The 25,600-nt window shown below is 37.0% G+C and overlaps 1 protein-coding gene across 2 annotated transcripts in view; it reads left to right on the top strand.

The window, feature by feature from the left end:
• LOC127985365 (connector enhancer of kinase suppressor of ras 2-like) overlaps positions 1-25,600 on the top strand; it is a 36,789-nt gene that overhangs the window by 9,607 nt on the left and 1,582 nt on the right. Inside the window, exons 3-21 of one of the 2 annotated variants that reach the window (XM_052587353.1) lie at positions 4,472-4,674; positions 7,260-7,365; positions 8,902-8,943; positions 9,567-9,686; positions 10,504-10,563; positions 10,704-10,772; positions 11,761-11,907; positions 13,735-13,868; positions 16,011-16,201; positions 16,423-16,512; positions 17,111-17,316; positions 17,463-17,514; positions 18,934-19,109; positions 19,235-19,308; positions 19,411-19,482; positions 19,727-19,794; positions 20,127-20,230; positions 20,856-21,378; positions 23,953-24,152. In XM_052587353.1, coding sequence (XP_052443313.1) covers positions 4,472-4,674; positions 7,260-7,365; positions 8,902-8,943; positions 9,567-9,686; positions 10,504-10,563; positions 10,704-10,772; positions 11,761-11,907; positions 13,735-13,868; positions 16,011-16,201; positions 16,423-16,512; positions 17,111-17,316; positions 17,463-17,514; positions 18,934-19,109; positions 19,235-19,308; positions 19,411-19,482; positions 19,727-19,794; positions 20,127-20,230; positions 20,856-21,378; positions 23,953-24,152 — 2,637 coding nt within the window. The remainder of the gene's footprint in view (positions 1-4,471; positions 4,675-7,259; positions 7,366-8,901; positions 8,944-9,566; positions 9,687-10,503; positions 10,564-10,703; positions 10,773-11,760; positions 11,908-13,734; positions 13,869-16,010; positions 16,202-16,422; positions 16,513-17,110; positions 17,317-17,462; positions 17,515-18,933; positions 19,110-19,234; positions 19,309-19,410; positions 19,483-19,726; positions 19,795-20,126; positions 20,231-20,855; positions 21,379-23,952; positions 24,153-25,600) is intronic. The other variant, XM_052587354.1, reaches the window with a different exon arrangement.

The raw sequence follows: 25,600 nt of genomic DNA on the forward strand, positions 1-25,600 counted from the left end.
ATGCATAGTTACCAGTGTTGGGTACGTTACCTAAAAAATAAATCCACTACAAATTACTAATTACTTCTTTAAAATTCAATTCTAATTTCATTACATTACTGATTACTGCACTTAAAAAGTAATCAGATTACTAATAACTTTACTTTCAAGTTACTTTCAAGTTTACTTTAATTTTCAAGTTATCAAACCTAAAATATGCACTACATTTAATATTGACAGAAGAAAAATGCATAGTTATTATTTTTAAAGCCTACACTCCCAAAATCAACAAATATTTTTTATTTATTATATTTTTTTGTAAAATAAAGAAAACAAATTGGGTGTGCTTTTTGCATTCTCAGTCTCTGCGAATATATATTCCTGATACCAGTCATGAATGAAAATGGCATGAGAAATACAGTAGGCTATATCTAAAGAAAGCTTGAAGTGTCTATTATTAAATGAAGCAAGTCATGTCAAAAAAACTAATATTCTCTGATAAAATAATCCATATAAGACCAATGCGAGGTACAGACTCTCCCATCTGAGCTCACCTATAATGTGTCTGTGCACATTGCGCACTATAAGATCATCATCTCATAGATACACGTACACATACATATTTGTGGGTACACATAGTTACACGACACGTACACATACATAAGGGGTCATAAACTGAGAAATCAAAATCAAAAACATATAAAAACAGCCTTCTAAAAACGGAAAGCAGCCTGCCAAAATGGCAGCTTGTGGAATGTTCTACTCTATGATGTAATAGTGTGGCTAAACTCCACCTCCACAGAAGAAGATCAACGCCTGCTTCTAAATCACTGCCTTTTTAGCCCCGCCCACTGATTCATGTTGTTGGTAAAAAACAAGAGCGGTTCTAGGCAGAAACCAAACAATAAACTTTATTTGATTAACTTTATTTTTAATTAAGTGTCAGACCCCGTCAGTAAGAACTTGGTCTTTTGTTCACTTCATTTTACCATGTCAAAATTTGACCCAGGATTTTCATAAAGATTGAAACTAAATGACAATACTGTGCTGGCTATATTGTATTCAACTGTAATGTCGCAACACAGAAGTGTGAGTAACTGTTTTTATTATGTGCTCACTATTGCTTTCTCTATTATTACAGATTGTTTGATATGTATGGAGAATTTATGTATTATTAACCTAAATCACAGCAGCACTGCATTCATCTGGAAAGGATGTAGGCTGTTAAACATACACAATTATTAGCCAATAATAGCAGTGGGTGTTTACTTCCGAGGCTACTATACACTATGCCTATTAAAACAGAGCATTCTGAAGAGGGGGATTAAAAACAGGACAGAAATAGCCTATTACTTCTAAATTATGATGTTTTTTAATGTAAAAATCTCAATAACATAAGTGGACCTCAGAGAACAGGGGCCCGTTCTTCGTACGTCGCTAACTCAGTTAGCTGGATTTGATTGTTGACGATTTGGCGTGATCTTGGATCGTTTGGTTCTTCGAAGCTCATCCCTGAGCTGCTGTCATAGCAACAGGTCCGTTAGCTTAAACCTGGTCGGGAGCAGGCTTATTTCATGTAAACAGGATTAGATCGCTTCTTTTCAACCAGAACTGATACTCAAAATATGTCTGCTACCACCGCTACTTGATTACAAGAGTATCGTACTGATCCAGGGACAATAATTTAAAATAATAATCATTAAAAAAAATATTAAAAAATAATATAAAAATGCTGTGTAGTCCATAACAGCCTACTATAGACACAGCCAGTTGTACTCACTGAAATATTTATTTGTCATGAAATTATTACTTCATAATTGTATTAAAGTCTTACACACATGCTATACAGATGATAGAGTCGTGCATTAATTTGAGTGATGACTGCTATTATAAGAGTGGCTTGATGGAGTGCAGGAGATGCAGATAACATGATATTGACCCTTAAGAAAAATTCATTAATGCTGTCACGTAACAAATCTGTCCAAATATAAAATGAAATGAATAGATAATTTCTGCATTGAAATAAAAATGTAAAGACTGCACAACTATAAATTGCGAATCTAAATAATTGGGAATCATGAAAAAAATTATAATAAAATAAAAACATGTATCTATTATCTCTTTCATATATCTATTATAACATTTATGTAGTTTTGTTTGCTTGGCTGTTTCCTTATAAAAGTCCAGAAATTTGTCAAGTTTTTCGTCAGGTGTCGTTTTAAATTATACAACGTCATTACATTGCCATCTTGCCACCAGCCAATCGCTGCACTGCTGATCATGGTTTCGAGTATCGATACATATCCCCTTTTAAGACAACACATGAACGCGCAATTATCTCAGATAACTCAATCCAGCGATACTAATCATACACAACAGGTGTGTTCGAAGAATTAGCCGGATCAGGATTAGCTTGATGATATAATCTTGGATGTGTCATTTGATCTCGGGTGTAATAAGCGACGTACGAAGAACAGGCCCCAGTACAAAGTTCTGTGACCTCTTTAAAAAGCTATACAAATAAATAAAAAGTTAAAATATACAGAATTTGACAGTATTACATTTTCACTCTGCTTTCTAGATATTCTAAAAAGAGAATTCCATTCACAGTCATCGTTTAAAGTTTCTCTTCAGGTTTATACATATAATTTATACATATTATGGGTAAAAAAGTAAATATATTTTACAAAAATTGTTCCGTGTAATATATATTATTTATTTCTAATATATTTTCACACTGAAATTTGTGTATCAAAAGGAATAAAAATAGCATGTAAGCATAATTTAAATTTACATTATGCATATTTTCATGTATCAAGATAATTTATACTGTAAAAAAATTAAAGTATTATTTGTTAATTATTATATGGAAAATACTTACTTTTTATTCCTTTCATCAGAATACTGTTAGATGCATCAAGATACACTTAGGAAGGCAAGGGACCTAATGTATTCATCAAGAGGATCATTATATTTGAGGGCTCATGTCATCAAAAAGTTTGTTTCTCTCTATAATTGTGTATTAAAATATCCAAATTAATCAAATACTATGTTTATCTTTATTCCTAAAGCACCTGCCCCTGTTTTCGCTGCCTTTATGTTTATGGTAATTGCATCCTGTGCAATTAATAATAGCCAAAACAAACACTTTAAATCCTTGAAAATCCTTTGGATTATCCCTCCATTTCCCACTGTCATCCTGCACACGGTTTCCAGGCTGTTCTGATGGGGTACGAGAGAAATAAGGACGCCGATGCAGAAGGAGGGAAAGAGAGGCGGAGCAACTGAAAGATTGTGTGGGCAGAGTGGGTAGAAAACTGGCAGCAGTCGGGTGAGAGAAGGATAACAAATTAAAACAGGAGAGAAAGGCTCAGAGGGAGAGTGAAGAAAAGTGTGAGAGAAGGAACACAGTAGTGCTGAGCGGATGAAGGAAGAGGGTAGAAGAAGGAGGGTGAATGGTGTTTGTTAGCCAATGCATTCGCAAACTGGCCCCCTGTGTTCCTCTTTTTTTGTTCCCACCATTTGTTATGTCATGTGCTTAAGCCCAGCTAGTGTCTAAAAGCCTCTTATGTAATGCTTCTCTGGGTTTGTCCAACATGCAGCCCTGCTGCATTAAATATGATTACTCATCTATCCCTCATGCTGGTTCTATTGCAAGACAGACCCCCTCTGGCTTTTGTGTGCAGCAAGGCATTCTGGGAGAGCCTTACTTTGGTGTCACAGTGCATGACTGTAAGGGGGTTTCGGGAAGAGGTGTTTGACCATGATTCTTACACTGGCTTTTAACAGGCCAATACCAACAGTAAGCTATGCATAATGTAGACCTTACTTTAGTCAAATAAAGGACTTCTTTCAAAAGCATTAAAAAAATTATTATACTGGCCCAAACCTTTGAACAGTATGGATATGCAGTATATTTATATATTCATATATGTTTTTATAGCAAGGAATTTAGCAAGCTTCATTGGGACTACAACATTGTGTTAATATAGCGTGAGTTGTGTGCCACTAAATGACCCCTTTCTCCTTCTCCATTTTCTTTCCTCCATTATTTAAAACCACTCAAACTACTTTTTCCCAGTGAACTTGGGCTCTATCACAGAGTGCCCTGACCTTCCCTTTACCCTAACTTGTTAACCCAGTCCCTTTTATTCTCTCCCTCCGTTTCATTTACATTTACATGTATATTTAATCATTCAGTGGATGCTTTTATCCACAAAGTTACTTACAAATGTGGAACATCACAAGAAATATGTCACACAAGAGCCAAAAATACATGCAGTACCACAATGCAGAGTTTCCAGAGTAATCTACAGTATTACAAAAGCTGGAGCTTAAGTGATAATTCTAAAAAGTAGTGAAAAGAGAGATTAAAAAGTTTATTTATAGGGAACTACTTTTTTAATGTCATAGTTTAGCCATGCTTATAAAATGTTTGTCTTTAGCTGTTTCTTGGAGGTTGTGATGGTCTAACTTTCTCTTTCTTATATAGAACTATGGACTAGAGACAGAGAACCTGAAGACTCTGACCCATAAGCTGAATGCATCAGCCAAGAACCTGCAGAACTTCATAACGGGCCGGCGGAGGGGCGGTCACTATGACGGCAGAGCCACACGAAAACTTCCTAATGACTTTCTGACCTCTGTAGTGGACCTCATTGCTGCCGCTAAGAGCCTGCTGGCTTGGTTGGATAGGTTAGTCCTGCAAAGAGCCACAAACACACCTCGCAACAAACAGATATGTGTACAGACACATTGTACATTCATTAAACAGTGCAGCTGCATATATAGTGGCCCTAAATGTATTAGGACACCTGTACTATTGTTAAAGTGTTATGAAAATTCGGTCATTAATTACTCACCCTCATGTTGCTCCAAACCCATAAGACCCTCGTTCATCTTAGGAAAACAAATTAAGTAATTTTTTTTGAAATCCAAGAGCTTCTGGGCCTTGATCATGTAAGTTGGGTTGCTGTCTATGCAAGATCAGAAAGCTCTCGGATTTGCTCAAAAATATCTTAATTTGTGTTCGGAAAATGAATGAAGATTTTCATAGATATGGAAATACATGAGGGTGAGTAATTAAAGGGATACCCCACCCTAATTTTGTCATTAATCATTAACCCTCATGTCCTTCCAAATCTGTAAAAGCTCCGTTCGCCTTCGGAACACAATTTTAGATATTTTGGATGAAAACCTGGAGGCTCGAGACTGTCCCATAGACTGCCAAGTAAATAACAGTGTCAATGTCCATAAAAGGTATGAAAAGTCGTCGTCAGAATACTCCATGTGCCATCAGATGTGCAATCTGGGTATTACTTTTTGTAAGCGAAGAAAACAAAAATAACGACTTATCAATAATTGTCAACAGTCTCCTCTGTCACTCCGTATTACTGTGCTGCGTATGCTCTTCTGTGTCATCTGCACCACAAGGATGCAGTCTGTGGGACAGTCTGAAGCCTCCAGGTTTTCATCCAAAATATCTTAAAATGGCTTTTAAAGAAAGATAGCACAATCACATTTTTGCACAAAGACTTTGATGATAAAACAATGCAAATATTGATCAAATTTAAGATACTAAACATAGATACTAAAATCTCCATAATGAGATTAATTACATCTGTGCTATGACCCCTGTGTAATCTTGAGAGGATCTACTGTCACATATGTACTAAAAAAACATTTCCCAAATTGTTCAGAAAAGCAAAGTTACTTGGCATAATTTGTTTGCCGATGCCACGTGATTTGATATGTTGTTAAGGCAATTCAACGTGTCTTTTAGGTGTCTTTTAGGGCTGCTGTATTTATTTACAAGCAAATGTGAAGTTCAGTCAAAGCAGCCTCAGTGATCCCGCTCCTTTATCTTCCCTGCGTACGGTCACATGACCCCTCATCCCATCTAAAAGGCTCCATTGTTTCGAACTCATCAGTGAGGTCGTGCAACAGAGGGCACAGATGACACCATCACGCCGATTTCCTTATGTAACACCCATAAGCAATCAGCTGACAAACAAAAGATGAGTAAAGAGCTTACGTAAGTCTCTTCTGTTTCGGAGGAGCTGGCCCTGAAAGCGGCCAGCGTGTCTGCTTAAGCACTTCTGTTTATCTCTCAAGTGTGTGCGCGAGGTCACGTTTTGTGGGTTTGCGTCAATTCCTTCATCATCTGAAGCTCTCGTTGGCCACACCTCCTCATTAGTGCAGCACACTCATAATTCCAGAGCGCAATTAATCCGCTGCTGTATCTCTCTAGATTATTCCTGGCCTCTGGTTCTCCCTCATTTATTCTCTCCAGACAGAATGACAGCAGGAGTGCGGCTCTGGGTGATCGACTTTAGTTTGGTACAGTCTTATTATAAAGTGTAAGATAAGAACCCTGGAGTCAGATATGTGCGCTCAGTGCACTCATTAAGATAAACGATGCCCTTATGCTTTCTTCTGTGGAGAAGATTTCTGTATTACTGTTTGCACCATCTAGTCGACTAGTTGACCACTTCTTCGTCTTGGGTCAGTCACACTGCATGTGTTGTAGATGTCTAATATGGTTCATTTGGAGTGTTCACATTACCTGTACAGGTTTCTTGTAAACTGATCTAAAGAAAATTAAGTTGTTGCCTGAAACTATAAGCAGGACTTTTTTTTTTTTTTTTGCACCATTTATGAAGACATCCATACTTGTATATTGCTGATCATGCATGTTTGTTATTTAAAAAATGTTCTGTAATATACTAAGCATTTTTGTTGGAATGTATTAACAGAATTTATATTTATATTTTTTTTTTACCCCAAATGTCTCATCAAATATTTTTGAAACATACTACTACCTTTAAAAAAAGTATTTTTTTGCACACCAAGGCTGCATTTATTTAAAGCATTCGGTAATGTATTAAAAAAATACATTAAAAACAGTTATGTGAAATATTAACAAAAATATATATTTTTTAATAATAGAATATTTTAAGGGAGAAGCATGGTCTAAATGAAAGGCAGTCTGTATGATGGAGCACGTGAGCAGAGCTTCCTCCTGCCGCCCGAGCCTCTGTGAATTAGTGCATTAGAGCGAGAAATCCTCACTTTCAGCTCTGTCTGTCTCTCTCTGTTTTTGTTAATCTTCATCTCCCTCCCTCTCCACATCCTTCTTGGGTCACCTCCTTTAAGCTCATTCCTCATCCCGAATGTCCTGCATTTCCTGAATTAGACACATTTGGCAGTGCAGCGAGACTAAGGAAGGTTAGACATAAAAATGTGGTTGTGATTAGAAGTGATCTAATGGTTAATGGCAGGTGTTACTTCTTCATCAGGTCTCCGTTCGCTGCCGTGGCAGACTATTCCATGACCAGGAATAATGTGATCCAGCTGTGTCTGGAGTTGACCACAATAGTTCAGCAGGTATGGACTCAAACACTCAGATCATTACGTAACACTTTTACGTGTTTTGAATAGTTCATCCCAACATTTTAATATTGTCATTCATTCACCCTCACCAGTGTCACGCCATATTTTAGCACTATAGGGCTGAAATCTGTTTTTTGAGGATACTTGAAAAGCAGGGTAAAGTTTCTAGGGCAGAAGATTCTTTAGAAGGAGGCCATGGATGTTTTTTCTCCTTCTCAATTTTCTGTCCTGGATTGAAATAGTGCTGCTCTGGCATGGGGCACTGAGGGCGAGGACAGACTGTCCCAGGTGGGAGAAAAGCGATGTGTCCCAGAACATATGAAATACAGATAAATGAAGGCCTGTGTCTGTGTGAAAATTCCACAGCATGCAAGTCTCATATTGTTTCATCTACACTCTGAAGGGCCTTTCACACATTCAAACTTTACATACAATTATTCTCTCTTAATTAAACACTAATGTATTAGCTCAGCTTTATTTACTCTCTTTTGATTCATCCTGCTGTGTAGGTTGTGTGCTGAGGGAGATTCCCAATATGTTTAACATTAATCATGCGTGCAGCCATTCAAGCTCCTTCACCCACAGGCTGGAAATCAGACTACCATTAAGTAGAGTGATGGAGAGTGGAGGAAATGAGCAAATGAGAGGAGGAAGAGGAAAAGCATTGCACCAGGTTCAGTGTGGGAGGATGACTCATCTCCTCCTCAGCTGTCTGCTTAAGACAGAGAACGCTGCCTTTGGCTATTTCAGATAGGTGCAAGACTCTGTGCCAGCAAGCAAATCTTTTTCACCATTCTCCAAGTGTCCTACAAGCCAGGCTCGGCTTCCCATCTGAGATATCCCAAAACTGTGTTTACGAATTAGAGCAGAAATTATATCATTTGCTCATATGCATAACTAGGATGTATTTTATAACTTTTGTTGATTATGCCATTGGCAAATATTATGTAATATTTGAATGTATATTAATCTAAATTTCATGACATGAATGCACATTAACTATAAAGCATTATATAATAATTTAGTATTATATAACACTACAGAAAAAAAAAAACATATTTTTTTTGTAAAAATATCTTAAAACTTCAGAAGCAGAATTACATCAAGGTGCTATCTAGAGTATTATATTAACAATTAACAAATAATGTGCAGTATAAATAATAATAGTATATTATATAAATGAACATTACATTTTATATATTATATATATATATATATATATATATATATATATATATATATATATATATATATATATACACTATTATTAAATATTTAAACAATATTATTGAAAGTAATATTTTAAGACAAAATAAGAAATTTTTACATTAATACATTTTTTAAGTATGTTTAATGTATGGTTGCATATTTGTTACTGGAAAACTATTAAGCATAAGAAGCTTTTTTTTTTTTTTGTGCTTTGAATGAAATATATTAGGAAGTTCCAATAATATTTCTTGTCTTTCAGACTCTAAGTAATGGTATCGGAATTAAATTGTTAAAATGGCATTTTGTCTTCTTGTGTTTTAGGACGGCACAGTGTATGAGACAGAAAATAAGATACTGCATGTGGTAAGAGTGACATTTATATTTTCACACAACCTCTTAATACATTTACATAAAACTCCTTATCTAGCTCCTCTGTTCAAAAATAGAAATCTGTGTCAAAGTGAGAAAAAAAGAGAGAGAGAGTGTGTGTATGTGAGGTGAGGTGAGTGTGAGAGGAATAAATTCACATTTGATTCATGGAGTCTAGCCCATGCTAGAGTGTCAGTCGTGGTACAGCTGGCTCTCTGCTATAAATACCAGTGCAGGCCACATTTCATCTGAGAGTGACAGAGAGAGTTTCCGTTTGCAACACTGGGAATACATTCACTGATTAGTCACCAGCAGCAGATTGAGAGTGAATCGCGATTGGATGGATCAATTCAAAGAAGACAGCAAGATCATAGAGAATTATGTTTATGAGACCATCCTGGTCACATGGTTACATTATAATAAGGTACATCCTGGCGACACTCGGTCTCAGCGCAGATGGTGTTTACGAAGCGGCACGGTGAACATGCAACAAAATCATCAGCATATTGTAGCTCATCAGCAGCTTCAGCTAGGAAACATTTTCTGTGCCTCTCTTGGTCAAGATATGTAAAGTAATGAAACATTTCTCACATTTGTTTTCCCCCCTCTGTCTTCAGTGTAAGACACTGTCAGGGGTGTGTGACCACATCATTTCCCTCTCTTCGGACCCCATGGTGTCCCAGGCTGCCCATCTGGAAGTGGTACAGTTGGATAACATAAGGTCCACAGAGGGACTGGTGGGTATCTGGATGCCTGGATTTCTCATCTCTCCTCCTTATGTACAAAAAGAACGAGATTTCCAATTAGGGATGTATTTTAAACAGTGTTAAGAGTTCTTCTATATGCTGGGCACTGTTTTTTCTATATATTTATTTATTTATCCAAATATGTTTATAATATTTTCAACAAAAAGAAAAAAAAAATTGTGCGAAAAATAGTTTAGTACAGAAATTTTTACATTTGCAATATTGAAAGAATATTAACAAAGGGTTTGTCTGCAAAATATCAAAATGACTTCAAGATGGTGAAACATATATTATTAAGATTTAAGGCAATTAATTCAGTACCATTAATTATAAATATTAATTATTAAAATGTAACTTCTTTTAACTTCTTAAAGACTGTTAGACAGACAGACAACAGACAGACAGGCAGGCAGATAGATAGATAGATAGATAGATAGATAGATAGATAGATAGATAGATAGATAGATAGATAGATAGATAGATAGATACAGTAGATGGACAGACAGAGAGAGAGATGGATGGATTTTTTTAACAGCATTTAATGATTTTTTAACTGCATTTGATGATGGTATTCTGGTAGATGTGATTGTATGAGCTTCGGGGCAGTAACATAAGCCTGAATAAAGATAAAAATAAACATTCACACCCACCCTCTCTTTCTCTCCCCCTATATCCATGCTTTATGAGACCGCGTGTCAGAGAGGATTTGTGCTTGCTTGTCATGTCAGCAAGCTTCTTTCAGTGTTTTCCCAGTATGTGTCCGATATTTTCAGGCAATGGCTCTAAAGTGTATTTCTCCTTGCCCTAGGGCATGTACATCAAATCAACCTACGATGGCCTACATGTCATCACGGGCACTACAGAGGGAGTGAGTGGTCATTTTCAATCTTTCACTACAATCTCGATATGACATGGACAGTTCAGCTGAAGAAAGTACATGTAATCATAAAAACAATTTTGTGTTTTGCCATGTGTAATCCCATAGCTTTCTCCCTCTCCCTCTCTCAGTCACTAGCTGACCGCTGTAAGAAAATCCATGCTGGTGATGAGGTCATACAGGTCAATCATCAGACAGTAGTGAGTGTATCTACTGCACACAATCATTTTATCCTATAACTGATAACATGGCTGGATCATTCCTATTGGTCACTGACCTGAAATTGACATTATATGAAATATATGTGAAACTGAAGTCGTCTGATCGTATGCTGTTATTTTCCCTCCAAAAATGATGTTACTACCTGGAGGATAATAGTTGTTAGTTAGGTAGTTAGTTCAAAAATGAAAATTCTGTCATTAATTACTCATCCTCATGTCGTTCCAAACATGTAAGACCTTTGTTCATATTCAGAACACAAATGAAGATATTTTTTATTAAATCCAAGGGCTTTCTGTTGCTGCATAGACAGCAACACAACTGACACGTTCAAGGCCCAGAAAGGTAGTGAGGACATTGTTAAAATAGTACATGTGACATCAGTGGTTCAACTGTAATGTTATGAATTTTATGAATTTTTTTAACAATGTCCTCACAACATTTCTGGGCCTTGAACGTGTCACTTGTGTTGCTGTAATTAATGACAAAATGTAAAAAAAATTGTGATATTCACAAATGTGGTCACTGGGGGGAAGGAGGGGAATATTACATTTTATACATTTTTAATAAGTTGAGTTTTTCATGCTGGAAATATCCTACCATTCAAAAGTTTGGAGTTGGTAAGATTGTTTGTTGAGATATCTTTATTTAGCAACGACATATTAAATTGATAAAAAGTAACAGTAAGACTTATAAGTTAAATATGTGTTAATATTTCACAATATTACTGTTTTTACACAAAATAAATGCAGCCTTGTTGAACATAAGTGAATCTCACTGACCCCAACTTTCGAATGAAAATGTGTATAGTTTTCCATATTGTTTATAATTTAACCAATATACTAAGACATACAGTAAATGGTGGGGACATGAAGAATGGCCCTGTTAACAAGACAACATAATGCTGGTGTGTTTTGAGTTCTTTTCTGATTGTGTTATGAGGTGAACACGTGCGTTTGACTTGCGTAGGTGGGCTGGCAGCTGAAGAACCTGGTAAACTCTTTACGTAGCAATCCTGCGGGTGTGACCCTCACGCTGAAGAAACGACCTCAGAGCACTCTCACATCAGCCCCAGCGTTACTCAAGAACATGAGATGGAAGCCCCTCGCCCTGCAGGTACTGACGGCGTGTGTGAATTGATGATATGCCGTAGTGTAGTCCCCCAATCTGTGCCTGTTCTTTTTTTAGCAGCATTAAGAACACTCTTCCCCTCCCTTAGGGCTTTGGCCAACTAGATTGCATGGCAAATCTTCGCTCCACTCTTCCCCCACCCACCAACCTCCCTTTTTTTCTCTTTCATCTTTTTACCTCTAATCTGGTGCTTATCCCTCCTTCCTCAATCTCCTCTCCTGCTCCACTGAAGCCCCGGCACATCAGGAAGCTTTACTGTGGCCCGGAGAGGAAAATGTGGAATGTCATTTTAGACGCTTGACTGTGCAGTGTATAAATTGCACGTATTTATTTCCTCTTTGCCGTTCCGATTGCACAGCTGACAGCGAACAAGATAGGCTGATTGTCATGACAACAGCAAAGTAAAAGACAGTGAGAAGACATTTTATTTATGCAGAACCAAAGCGCGTTACAGAGTGTTTTGTGTCTACATGAAAGCAAGAGGAAACAGAATCAGCAGGACTGAACACCTTTTTATTTATTTTGTTTCTTTTTTTTTATTGCATGTCTTCTTCCACAGACACAATGGGCAGATTATTCTAGGGAAATTATTATATATTATCAGAGCTGGTTAGTAATTGAATACATGTAATCTGGATTATGTAATTAGATTTAAAAAATGAAGTACTTGTAATTATTTTACATTATTTTTCACTCATAATCAGACTACAGTTTTTTTTTTTTTATCGATTAAACATTTATAATTTATTGAGCCTCCTTATTTCCTCTTTTTTATCTTTTAAAAAGTCTTCCAGTTTTGTGGACGTTCACTCAAGGACCTGTCATTAGTCAGGTGGCTACATAGCATTTGATTTACAAAAATAATTTTAAATTTGAGAAGTGTTTCATCATTGCATCAACTACTGATAAATTACTTTTTATTTGAATTATCACACAGTTGGTTATTTGACCATCTGTTATTATGGCACTGAAAGGCTTTTGTCTCAAACTATTTCTTTCCTAAAGGTAATTTTTTGTCATCTGAACCTATTTTCCCTAATATATTTACTTAAAGTATCCCTGAGATTTTAAAATAAATATTTTAATAATTAAGCATTACATTTACACGTCCACAGTTCTCTGATATTAGTTAACGGTCATATGACATGCAGGTAGACAAATAAAATATTTCATTTTTAGTAGGTCTTTCATTTTGAATGATGTTATTTTAAAATGATTCATTTTAATTTTTTTATCATTTAATTACTTGTTAGTTTTTCATTTAACTCACATGCTCCTGCAGTGTTTTTACAAACCCCAGTTTTGCAAACCTTGATGTAATCTAATGTTGACATAATGTAATATTTAATGTACTTCATGTTGTTAATTACAATGAATGGAATATATTTTTTTACAATATGGTACAAGATTATCCTATTTAAATCACTGTGGTAAAATTTAGATCAAAAGTAATTTAAAATAATCAAAAAGTAGTCTTATGATGTTACCTTAAATGTGTAATGCTATAGAGTATGTAACTACATTTTTTTCATGTAATTTGGAATCAGTAATGGACTACAATTTGTAAGTAATCTATACAGCTCTGTATATTATTATTGTTGACTTTTATTTTTTAAATTCATTTTCTTTAGTAGTTGTAATGTACCATATGTATTTCACGTATCAGTGTGAAATGGAGAAATTGACTTGCTATGAAATGACCAACAAGTACACTTTTGAAAATGGCCTGGGTCAAATCACAAAAGCATATTTTGAACAACTTTCCTAAAACATAATGGAAATGTGAAATCTAACAGTACCCCTGTTTTGTAGCCCATCATCCCTCCCAGCCCCAGCAGCAGTGTGGCCACACCGTCCAGCACCCTCAGCACCCCATCCAGACGGGACAGCTGCGCATTACAGGACCTCTACATCCCCCCTCCCCCAGACGAGCCCTACACACCCAGGTACAGTATTATTATATCCACACATGCACTGCACACTATATACAGTATATGTATGAATATGCATGAAACACCTCAAATTGAATTTTTAAGGACAGTACAAACATTTTTTTTGTGTATGTATATATATATATATATATATATATATATATATATATATATATATGTATATATATATATATATATATATATATATATATATATATATATATATATATATATATATATATATATATATATATATATATAAATATGTACTGTATGAGTTACACAATACATATACACATTACACAAACTTAATCACAATTAATCGTGTGACAGCACTAATTTGAATATATTTTTAAATGTAAGTCATTCCTGTGATCCATAGCTGGATTTTCAGAAGCAATTTATCCACTTTTCAGTGTCACATTATTCTTCAGAAATCAATCTAAAATGCAGATTTGATACTCAAGAAATGTTCCAGGATTCTTTTATAAATAAAAGTTCAAATTAAAATAATTTATGTAGAGTAGATTTTTTGTAACATCTTAAATGCCTTTACTGTCACTATTAATTAATTTATTTCAGCCTATATAATATATATATATATATATATATATATATATATATATATATATATATATATATATATATATATATATATATATATATATATAATGTCTTACTGACCCTAGACTTTTTCAATTGAAGCCATACAGAGCAAAATATCATGACACCATCTGGAGGTGGATCTTCTTCACATTCAAGAATTGTGGAATAGAAGATTATAGAGGTGCATCTCAATAAATTAGAATTTCATGGAAAAAAAAAAATTATTTCAGTAATTGAACTCAAATTGTGAAACTTGTGTATTAAATAAATTCAGTGCACACAGACTGAAGTAGTTTAAGTCTTTGGTTATTTTAATTGGGATGATTTTGGCTCACATTTAAAACCTCAACAAATTAGAAGTGACTGGCCAATCAGATAATCAACTCAAAACACCTGCAAATTTTTCCTGAGCCTTCAAAATGGTCTCTCAGTTTGGTTCACTAGGCTACACAATCATGGGGAAGACTGCTGATCTGACAGTTGTCCATAACACAATCATTGACACCCTTCACAAGGAGGGTAAGCCACAAACAGTCATTGCCAAAGAAGCTGGCTGTTCACAGAGTGCTGTATCCAAGCATTTTAACACAAAGTTGAGTGGAAGGAAAAAGTGTGGAGAAAAAAAAGATGCACAACTAACCGAGAGAACCGCAGCCTTATGAGGATTGTCAAGCAAAATCGATTCAAGAATTTGAGTGAACTACACAAGGAATGGACCGAGGCTGGGGTCAAGGCATCAAGACCCACCACACACAGACGAGTCAAGGAATTGGCTGAACTACAGACAACGTCAGAGGTGTCTTACCTGGGCGAAGGAGAAGAAGAACTGGACTGTTGCCCAGTGGTCCAAAGCCCTCTTTTCAGATGATAGTAAGTTTTATATTTCATTTGGAAAAACCAAGGTCCTAGAGTCTGGAGGAAGGGTGGAGAAGCTCATAGCCCAAGTTGCTTGAAGTCCAGTGTTAAGTTTCCACAGTCTGTGATGATTTGGAGTGCAATGTCATCTGCTGGTGTTGGTCCACTGTGTTTTTTGAAAACCAAAGTCACTGCCCCCGTTTACCAAGAAATCTTGGAGCACTTCATGCTTTCTTAAGCTGACCAGCTTTTTGAAGATGCTAATTTAATTTGCCACACTGCCAAAAGCACCAAAAGTTGGTTAAATGACCATGGTGTTGGAGTGCTTGACTGGTCAGCAAACTCACCAGACTTGAACCCCATAGAGAATCTATGAGCTATTGTCAAGCTATTGGGCTATCAGAAAATGAGAAACAAGAGACTAAAATATACAGATAAACCGAAGGCCACTGTCAAAGATACCTGGGCTTCCATACCACCTCAGCAGTGCCACAAGCCGATCACCTCCATGCCACGGTGTATTGAGGCAGTAATTACACCAAAAGGAGCCCCTACCAAGTATTGAATACATGTACAGTAAATGAAAATACTTTCCAGAAGGCCAACAATTCAGTAAAAATGTTTTTTTATTGGTCTTATGAAGTGTTTTAATTTATTGAGATGCATCTTTAATAGATTTCTCTTACCATTACGCAGAGATGACATAGGAAATCTGACCAGCAACTGCCAGCAGGCCACTAAGGGTTCTGATTCGCCCAACTCCTTCCTGGATCAGGAGTGCCGGAGGCGTTTCCCGCTGCTGGATGAGGATGCGGTCCTGTACTGTTACGAGTATGATCAGAATCAGGGCCCTCCACCTGTACGCAGGGACAGCACTCCTACATATGGTACATGCTTTCATTCATGATGATATTCAGTCTTTCCAGGCTGTTTTTATCTGCAACACTGTATATACTGTGTACACAGATGTATATTACATTAAATTGGCCATAAATCATTGTAAACATAACAATCGAGCTACACTTAATCTTCTACTCCTGTAATGGATTATTTTTGGTTTATTATAATGGATTATTATGTTTTCGACTTCTCTGTGCTTGTGTACTAGGGAGGCTGAGGCCTATTTCTATGCCTGTAGAATATAACTGGGTTGGAGACTATGAAGATCCTGCCAAGCTGAAGAAAGAGATCAGAAGAGGTGTGTATGTGTGTGTTTGTATGTGGGTAGATGAGCATTGAGGAGGATGACGTTTTGATATCTTTACCTCAGGTTACACAGAACCAATTATTTAATCACTTTTTGCCCTGGCCTCTCCGTTGGCACATTTTTTAATCTTTGGACATTGTGTTCAGATTGTCCCCATCTCCCTTATATTTACCTAATTTGTGCTGGGATCAGTCTGCCAGTATCTCCCTGGCTCTGTTTGAGATTTTGGGATTTTTTGGTTTTGCATTGCCATGGTAACTCCAACATAGAGGTCTTGCCAAGATGCTGACTTCTCATTGGTTGAGGCCAGGCTCTGTTGCTAAAGGAGTGGGAGCAGAGAGAATGCTTTCTTTAGTCACGCTGGCAAAATTTATATCAAATTTGTACATGTGCAACACAGCATATTACAGCCATATTCTTTGATCATGAGATCCCTGAATAATTCGATTTCAGCTCTAACCATTACATTATTTAAAAGGAAGATTCAAAACTGCTTTATTAAATTTGAAAAACAGACAGTACATTGAAAATGTGCTTTGTCCCATTTTAAAATCAGCATACTGTAGTAATGCCACATGTTTATTAACAGAAAACTCCCTGCTGCGATATGTAAGTGAGGACAAGGCAGGAACAGAGGAGTACCACACTGGACGTCGCAGCAGTCGGCGTAGTAGAAGGAAGAGTGAGAAAGGTGGTAGCCCCGCCCACTACACCCTAGTCCCCACCCTTCAGATGGACATGCTGCAGCAGGACTCGCTGGCCACACCCCTATCTGAAACCTCATCTGTCTATCTCGTGAGTGTACTGAAGACAATGTATAAATTACTGTATTAATCTGTAACTGTGTAAATACTGTATTAATGTAAGTCATTTATGATTAAGAGTTGCAGTATGAAATTATTTCATTTACTATCTATTTGTATTTATTTACTTTCTTTCAGACATTTGATCGATCATCCATGCTTTCCCGGTCAAAGAAAGTGAAGTTAAGAGGTAAGATGTCAAATGATAAATTCTGCTAGCATTTGCAGACATAGTTTCTGGGAAATACCATGAGGAATGTATGGACCTTTTCAAGAAGGATTTAATAGACTGGTTTGGAGAGGTCTTACCCTGTGCCCCTGAATCTCCTGTGTCTCCGCTGGTTCTGCCCAGCTCAAGTCCTCCTGTGTTCCCTCCCAGCCACCCTCTCTCACCTCCTCTTAAACCAGCCAGTTCCTCAGCTCCATCTCCACTGGTGCCTGTCAGTCCCTCAGCTTACCCTCAGTCAGCACCTTCTGGGTGCTCTGATCCACCTCGGGACTTCCAGTCTCTAGCGCCGCCTTGGTGTGAGGATCCCCTGTCTCCGCTTCCTGCCTTAGAGTCCTGGACTCCACCTCTGTCCTTCAACCCATCGGCTCCGCCTTGGCTTCTAGCTCCCCCGTCTACACCATGGCCCATCATCCCACCAGCTCCACCGGGCTCCCTCGTCCCTTCAGACCTGCCTTGGTCAGTCATTGACCATTCGCCATCCGACTCCACTCCTTTGGTTTCGCCTCGTCACTCCGTCCCTTTGGCTCTGTCAGGCTCCTCCTTTCCTCCAGCTCCACCTCCATCCTCAGTTGCTCCTGTTCTGCCACGGTCTCCCGGAGCCCCGCCGCCACCTCGGTCACCTGAGCCTTCTGCTCCGCCTTGGCCCTCCAGGTCCTCAGTGTCACCCTGACTTTGTGGCTGCTCTGCTCCCTGGTGTTGTTGGCCCTATCTCAACCATGGCTCCTCCCACCATCAGCTCCGGCATGGGCCAATATCCTGGATGGCCTCTGGATCTCCTTCTTCTCCAGGCTCCTCCCTGGCTCCTCCCTCCATCTAGTCTGTCCTATGAACTATGCCCATTTTCCTTTTTGCTTTACACAACCATAGACTGTATTATTGAAGCCAAAAGTAGTCGGAGCGCGTCACTCACAGATAATCGAAAATGGGCAAAAAGGCCATCTTTTGTAACTTTTAACATTTCTTTACTATCACTTATGATCACTGTAATTCATATATATACTATATATTCATATATAATAAAATGGTTTGTTATTACAATTTTATCAATGTAATATAATAGTATATTATGTAAAAAAAATAATTTTGAAGCAATTTAAAGTAAAATTATTCAGCTAAAGATAATTTTAAGAATTTTTCTTTTTTTTGCTTTCCTCAAAATACTGATTGAGAAAGGATTTTATTTTTTTGCTTCCTACACAAATCCAATCACACATTCTCACTCTGAATAATTGTTATGTCAAGACATTTCTCTGCCATTATATGGCAGTACATCAAAAAGCCAATGTTTTGATAATATTCCTGCCAGTCTTTCTATTTATATTGCCCACGCTGATGTCTCTGCTCTCTCTCTCTCTCTCTCTCTTTCTTTGTCCTTCTCAGCTGGATCCCTGCCCTCCATTAGTAAGCGGCGGATCTCCTGCAGGGACTTGGGTCAGGGTGATTGTGAGGGCTGGCTTTGGAAGAAGAAGGATGCAAAGAGTTACTTCTCTCAGAAATGGAAGAAGTACTGGGTTGTGCTGAAAGATGCCTGCCTATATTGGTACACCAATGAAGAGGTGAGGTCACGAGGTCATTCATCTGCATGATGAAATGCCTTAGCTCAAAATGGCCCATTAGGCTGCCTACATAAACTCCCTGCTTCATCAGTATATCTCAGTTTTTCATCTCTGTCCTTTCTCAGGACGAGAAAGCAGAGGGTTTTGTCAGCCTGCCTGAATTTAACATCGATCAGGCCAATGAATGTCGCAAAAAGTTGTGAGTAGTAGAATAAACTAGAAATGAAACAGCTTTCATAAAAATTAAAATTAATACAGCTTTACATACAATAATGACCTTGTATCTCTTGCCTGTTTTCAGTGCTTTTAAGGCTTGCCATCCTAAAATCAAAAGCTTCTATTTTGCTGCGGACAACATGGATGATATGAATAGGTAAGATGTAAAGAAATATTCCTAAATGCCTCTAGAAACATAAGAGACTTCTAATGTAATCTGAAACATTGTCAATTCCTCATGAATGCTCTAGTCAGGCTCCTCAATCTCATTTAATGTTCCATGAGCTGATCAAAGCGTACTAATTTTAGCGACCTCCCGAAAGACTCTTTCAGCTCGGCATTTCAGAAGTGTGAAGAACTCCCCAGGTAACTTTAGTTTTTTTTTTTATGTTTGCTCGCAGGTGGCTCAGTCGACTGAACATGGCAGCAACAGCTCACTCGGAGCAGAAGAGGATTCGACAGGATCATGGTGAGAAGATGCCTTCATGCTCCGCTAAGCCTGTCGGATCAATTATTCTCCCACTCTGACTTTGTGGGGTCTGGTCTGCAACTCCACCAAATATATGCATTTGATGTACTACATGTTGGATGCATGAATGTGGTGTTTGAGTATAGAGGAAGTCATTTTTGTTATTCTGTCAGTATAATTTATACTTCCCTATCATTTGATGAATAAATCCTAAAATGATACAAACACAAGCATCTTTTAAATAAAGAAAGCTGCTGCTTTCCACAGCCTTCAAATTCATTATTCTTGGACTCCTCGTTTTGTTTAATGGATATTTGCTGTCGTTTTCTCAGACTACTGGAGCGAGAGTGACCATGAGGACGCTGATCACATGTCCTCAACACCCAAACAGGATAGCCCTCCACCTCCATATGACACTTACCCTCACTCCACCTCGGTGAGTCTCTTCTTTCTTTCTTTTGTTTGTTTGGGTTCCTGTGTTCACACTGTGTGAATTCTTGCTGACATGTAATTGCATTAAGTGTTACTCGTGTAAAATTACTGACCCCAAATTTTTGAACAGTAGTGCATTCTGTATAAATAAAACTAAAGCTGAAGGAAACAAATGAGGTGAAACAATGCAGAAAGACAAGAGAAGGGCAGAGAGGGAGGGAGAACAGGATGAAGAATGAGGTGTGAAGGGGTGGAGAGAATGGAGACACATTAATCACCCAGGGGATGATTGTGGCTGCTGTAAATTCATAGTCAAAAGGCACTTTTTTTAAAGAGGTCCTCTGGTTCCATCCTTAATGAAGGAGACTTAAATCAGTCCCATAATACCAAGAGAAAGAGTTGTGTGTGCGTAATGTTTTGCTGTCTCAGATCGTTCCATCCAGGCAGAGCATAACTAAGGGTGACAACGGTGAGCCTGTAAAAGAAGACAGCAGAGAAAATTGAAAACAGGGATATAAATACCCCTCTTGTTATAGATGTCCTTCGTTCTGGATTTATGCTTCTTGTTGCACCAACCTCCAAGTTGTAAATATACCGACTAAAAGGACCTTGCATGATGTTAATTACAGGCAAGTCCATTCCAGGAGTCCCAACACATGCGCCCACCCTCCACGGAGACCATCCAGTCTCGCTCCCCGCTCTCCGAAACACAGGGGGGCAGTGTGAGCAGTGCAACCTCCCCTGGCAGAAAGTCTTCCAGCCAGCGGCGTTCGTGGCAGGACCTTATCGAGACGCCCCTTACCAGCTCCGGTCTCCATTTCCTGCAGACTCTTCCATTGGATGACTCAGTGTTCATCGATCCCAGTCGAGCCCTTCCCGTGGAGCTCCGCCGCCAGTCGACGCTCCCCAGCCAGCACGGGCTGCCACCAGAACACTATGTCCCACCCATTACACCCACCCAGTCCAGCCAAAAGCCCATCCCAGCTTTAGGAAGAGGAGAGGGATTCGAAGGTGGTGGAGTAGGAAGCAAGCACCGCAGTTTCACCTTGCCCCGTGACAGTGGTCTTCATGCCATCCTGGCTGCCAGCAGTGCAGCTGAACACGCAGATGCACAGCGCTACCACCTGGGCCGGGCCCATGCCAGAGAAGCAGGTCAGGAAACTGAGAACTCGTGACAAGTGTGTGTGTTGCTTCTAACTGTGCCTACATATGCAGAGGCAAGTTAGTGGGTGAGTTAGCATGTGTAGGCAAAGGTATGTGAGTAATTTGTTTAAAGGTTTGCCTGCTTGTCAAGATATCCCTTCAGTTTCAAACATGTTTTGATAGTGGTAAAAAAACAAAACAAAAAAAAAAACAAAACTGTGGCGAGTGGGGCGGGGCCGAGAGGCGTGGGAACGAGGAGTGAGGCCAGGTGTAGTGATTGGAGATGAGCTGCACCTACGCCCCACCCCTCGTTCCCACGCCTCTCGGCCCCGCCCCACTCGCCACAAAAACATTTTGAAGACATTTAATAATAATAATAATAATAATTGTTATTGTTATTATGTAAATATGCAATATTCATAATATTTGAACACTACAAATATTTTCAGATTATAACCTTAACTATTGTAAATAATATAACAATTCTTAAAATTGTATCCAATACTTCGATTATTTTTAATCAATATTGAGAGATGGTTTTATTTCTAGTTATTATATAAATATTTAATGAAGAATATTATTATCACTATCATTATTTTAACTACTACTACTACTAAATATGCATATTGTTTATTTAATATCAATAATAGTATTGTGGAATTATATATATATATATATATATATATATATATATATATATATATATATATATATATATATATATATATATATATATATATATATATATATATATATGTATGTATAGTAGTAGTCAACATTTGAAGTGAATCAAAAAATTTGTATTCTTTAAATAACATCCAGACATTATAATGACATAACAATTTAGTTGAATTGGGCGGGGGTGTGGAGGGGGGAGTGGAATGTTTGTCTTCGACAGAAAAAGGTTTTTGTCTGCGTTTTTGATTTTCTTTTTTTTTTTCTTTTTTTTTTGAGTTTGTTTCAGACTGGCATGTACATTAGAGTGACATAATATTCAGTTTAAAGCAAGTGATCTTCAGTGGGTGAACTTTAATTAAACAGATCAAGAACATACTTTTTTTTTTACTTTATAATTAAAGATCCAAAACATTTTTTTAAAGATGCCATGAAGCTTCTGCTTGGCATTTTTATATACACTATATACATATGTTCACCAGAGGCATTTTTGGACACAATTGCACTTAAAAAAATAATTAAAAAAAAACTTGTCTGTGTTTCAGCTTCGAAAAAACATCTTTGTCATTTTATAATTTTATATTCTTTTCATAATGACCAACCAATATACATTTTGATAAAATGTTATAAAATGTTATAAATATAGTAATAATAATAATAATTTTCAATAATCTGTAATTATTAATTAATCTGATAGTGATTATTTTAACTGTTATTTTAAACCTTATTTTTATTCAGTATTAATATCTTGGAATAAAAATAGAAACAATATTAATGTTATTCATTTATGTTTATATATCCATAATATATTATTATCATTATTATTATTATCATTTTTATTTTTTATATATTGTTTTCTCTTTTTTTCATTATATGTATGCCAAGTTTTTGTTTGTGTATGGAAAAATTTTTCATCTTTGTTTTGAGCAACATCTAAGTGTTCAGCTTTACATTTCTTATCCAAAAAAATAAGTAACTGTGAATGCTTTTGTTGGATCAGTTGAAAAGTGTAAAAGTGTTGGTGAAATATTGATCGATTTGTATTTTGTGTACGCTAGAATGACTTCTTGTTTTGAGAATGGTCATAATAGATTTTTATTCGTTTTTTTTGTTCAAAATGTCATTGAGAGGATGCTGCATTTTGCTTCAGCGTTTCAGTTATTTGTATTGAAGCCAGTAATGATGAACATATTGCTGCTTGATTCAGACGCACTGTAGCTGCAAATCTCAGCTGAATACCCATCTCCCTTAAGACCTCCAATAGCCTCATATTAGGTGCAGTCCTTCTAATCCAGCCTGACAGCTCTCATCCCTGTCTATCCTTTTTCATCCCTCCTTTCTGTTCCACACATTCCCTGTTCCTCAGAACTAAACTGTGCCTCAAAGCACACGAGGAGGAGTCCCTTCAGTCCGTGTTAATGTCGTCTCAGGATGAAACGGAGGAATGTGGCTTTAGGGCCGTTCTCTCTCTTTCTTCCAACCTAGGATCCCCTTATAGTCATTCTAACGTGTAATTCCCTAATGAGAACAGCTAATGTGATCATTACAATAAGCACTTACTCTGTTGTGTTATACTATAGCAAGGGTTTTAAACCTTTGAAGAAAAGACAGAGCTGAGAATCCCTGTTGTATGTGTGTATATATATATATATATATATATATATATATATATATATATATATATATATTTAAATATATATATATATATAAATGTATGTATACATACATAAATTTATTTTAAACCTAGCCTTTGATAACATGTACCATATTAATGTATATACATGCTTTATGATAATTATTTATATAACAATATTTGATACCATTACACAACCATTAGTTTCAAATGTATGTTGTATGTAATCTTTTTGGTGTATTGGATTGTAAGTAGCTCTTCACCGCCCTCTGTAGGTCCAGATCGAGAGCGCAGGCACCAGGCCGACTCTTTGGGGGATTTGTACAGGGTTCTGGAGAGGACTAGTCTGTCGCCTGTCAATGAGCACAGGTCCTCTTCACGATTAGAGTACAAGAGATCATTTGTGCGCCGCTGCAATGATCCGTTACTCAATGAAAAGCTGCACCGCCTGCGGATCCTTCAGAACTCATTCAAGGTACAGCTTTCATCTGTTCACGTCCTGGTTTACCGCTTTCTTCAAGCAACCTGACCACAAAAAAAAAAGAAAAAAAAGAAAGGTCATAGCATATTTGTAAGATGTAGTTAGTTTAGTGATTGTGTTTTTAAATCTTTCCCAAAATCTTAACCTAATATTTATACACATTACATTATTATTATTTTTAAGACGTCCCTTTTGCTCACCAAGGCTGCATTTATTTGTTCGAAAATACAGTAATAATGTGAAATATTATTTCATTTTAAAATAACTGTTTTCTATTTTAATATATTCATTAAAATGTCACTTATTCCTGTGATTGAAAGCTGAATTTTCAGCAGCCATTACTCCAGTCTTCGGTGTCATATATGATCATTCAGAAATCATTCTCATATGCTGGTTTGGTGCTCAAATCATATTTTTTTTCATGATTTTATGGACAAAGTTTAAATCAACATTTTAAGTAGAAATCTTTTCTTTACTGTCACTTTTGATTAATGTAATGAATCCATCCTTGCTAAACAAAAAACTGTACCTATCACTATCTTAACTTTTTTTTAAGATTTACTAATGTATGAAGTTAATCAAGAATTTATAATACAGTATATTTCAAAAACTTCCCATAACATAGATTAAAGGGGTCATATGATGTTGCTAAAAGAACATTATTTAGTGTAATGAAATGTGTTTATGTGGTTTAAGGTAAAAAAAATAAAAAAAAACATTATTTTCCACATACTGTACATTATTGTTTACTCTCTATGCCCCGTCTTTCTGAAATGTGTTGTTTTTTTACAAAGCTCATCGTTCTGAAAAGCAAGGTGTGCTCTGATTGGCCCGCTATCCAGTTCTTTGTGATTGGCCGAATGCCTCAAGCGTGTGATGGAAATGTTACACCCCTTGCCATACTGTGATGCATGTCCCGGTCAGAACACCTGCGCCACAAGACAAAAACAATAAAACCCATTACAAACAAGCATTTGTTGCATCCAGTGGGGACATAATTACTGATTATAATGACTTTATAATGATTATAAATACTGTGTTATACATTAAACCATGTCTGCATTTGTGATCAGAGAAACGAACCAGAACTGTTCTGGAACAGTGTTGTACATACAACTTAACCACTGATTTCTAGTTGTGTCCTCTTTATGAAGGCCAAACAAAGTATTTTAACTTTCACAACGAAACAGTGTCTCCACAGCTTTGCGCCAGCGACAACAGCAAGAATCAGCCTTCTTTCTTTGTGTGAACATATGGGAGGTGTTATGCAAATCTTCCCACACAGGGATGTACACATGTGGGGGTGTGTTTAAACGAGGCGTTTTAGGGGGATGTGGACGAGTCTTAACTTTTATAAAGAATATCTCTGGATTTGAGACTTTAGTCTTTGCAACTTACAGATCTTACATATCTTCTTTATGCACCAAGAGCTTGTAACACTC

Source organism: Carassius gibelio, chromosome B21 (assembly GCF_023724105.1).
Source record: "Carassius gibelio isolate Cgi1373 ecotype wild population from Czech Republic chromosome B21, carGib1.2-hapl.c, whole genome shotgun sequence".
In the NCBI taxonomy this organism is placed as follows: Eukaryota; Metazoa; Chordata; class Actinopteri; order Cypriniformes; family Cyprinidae; genus Carassius; species Carassius gibelio.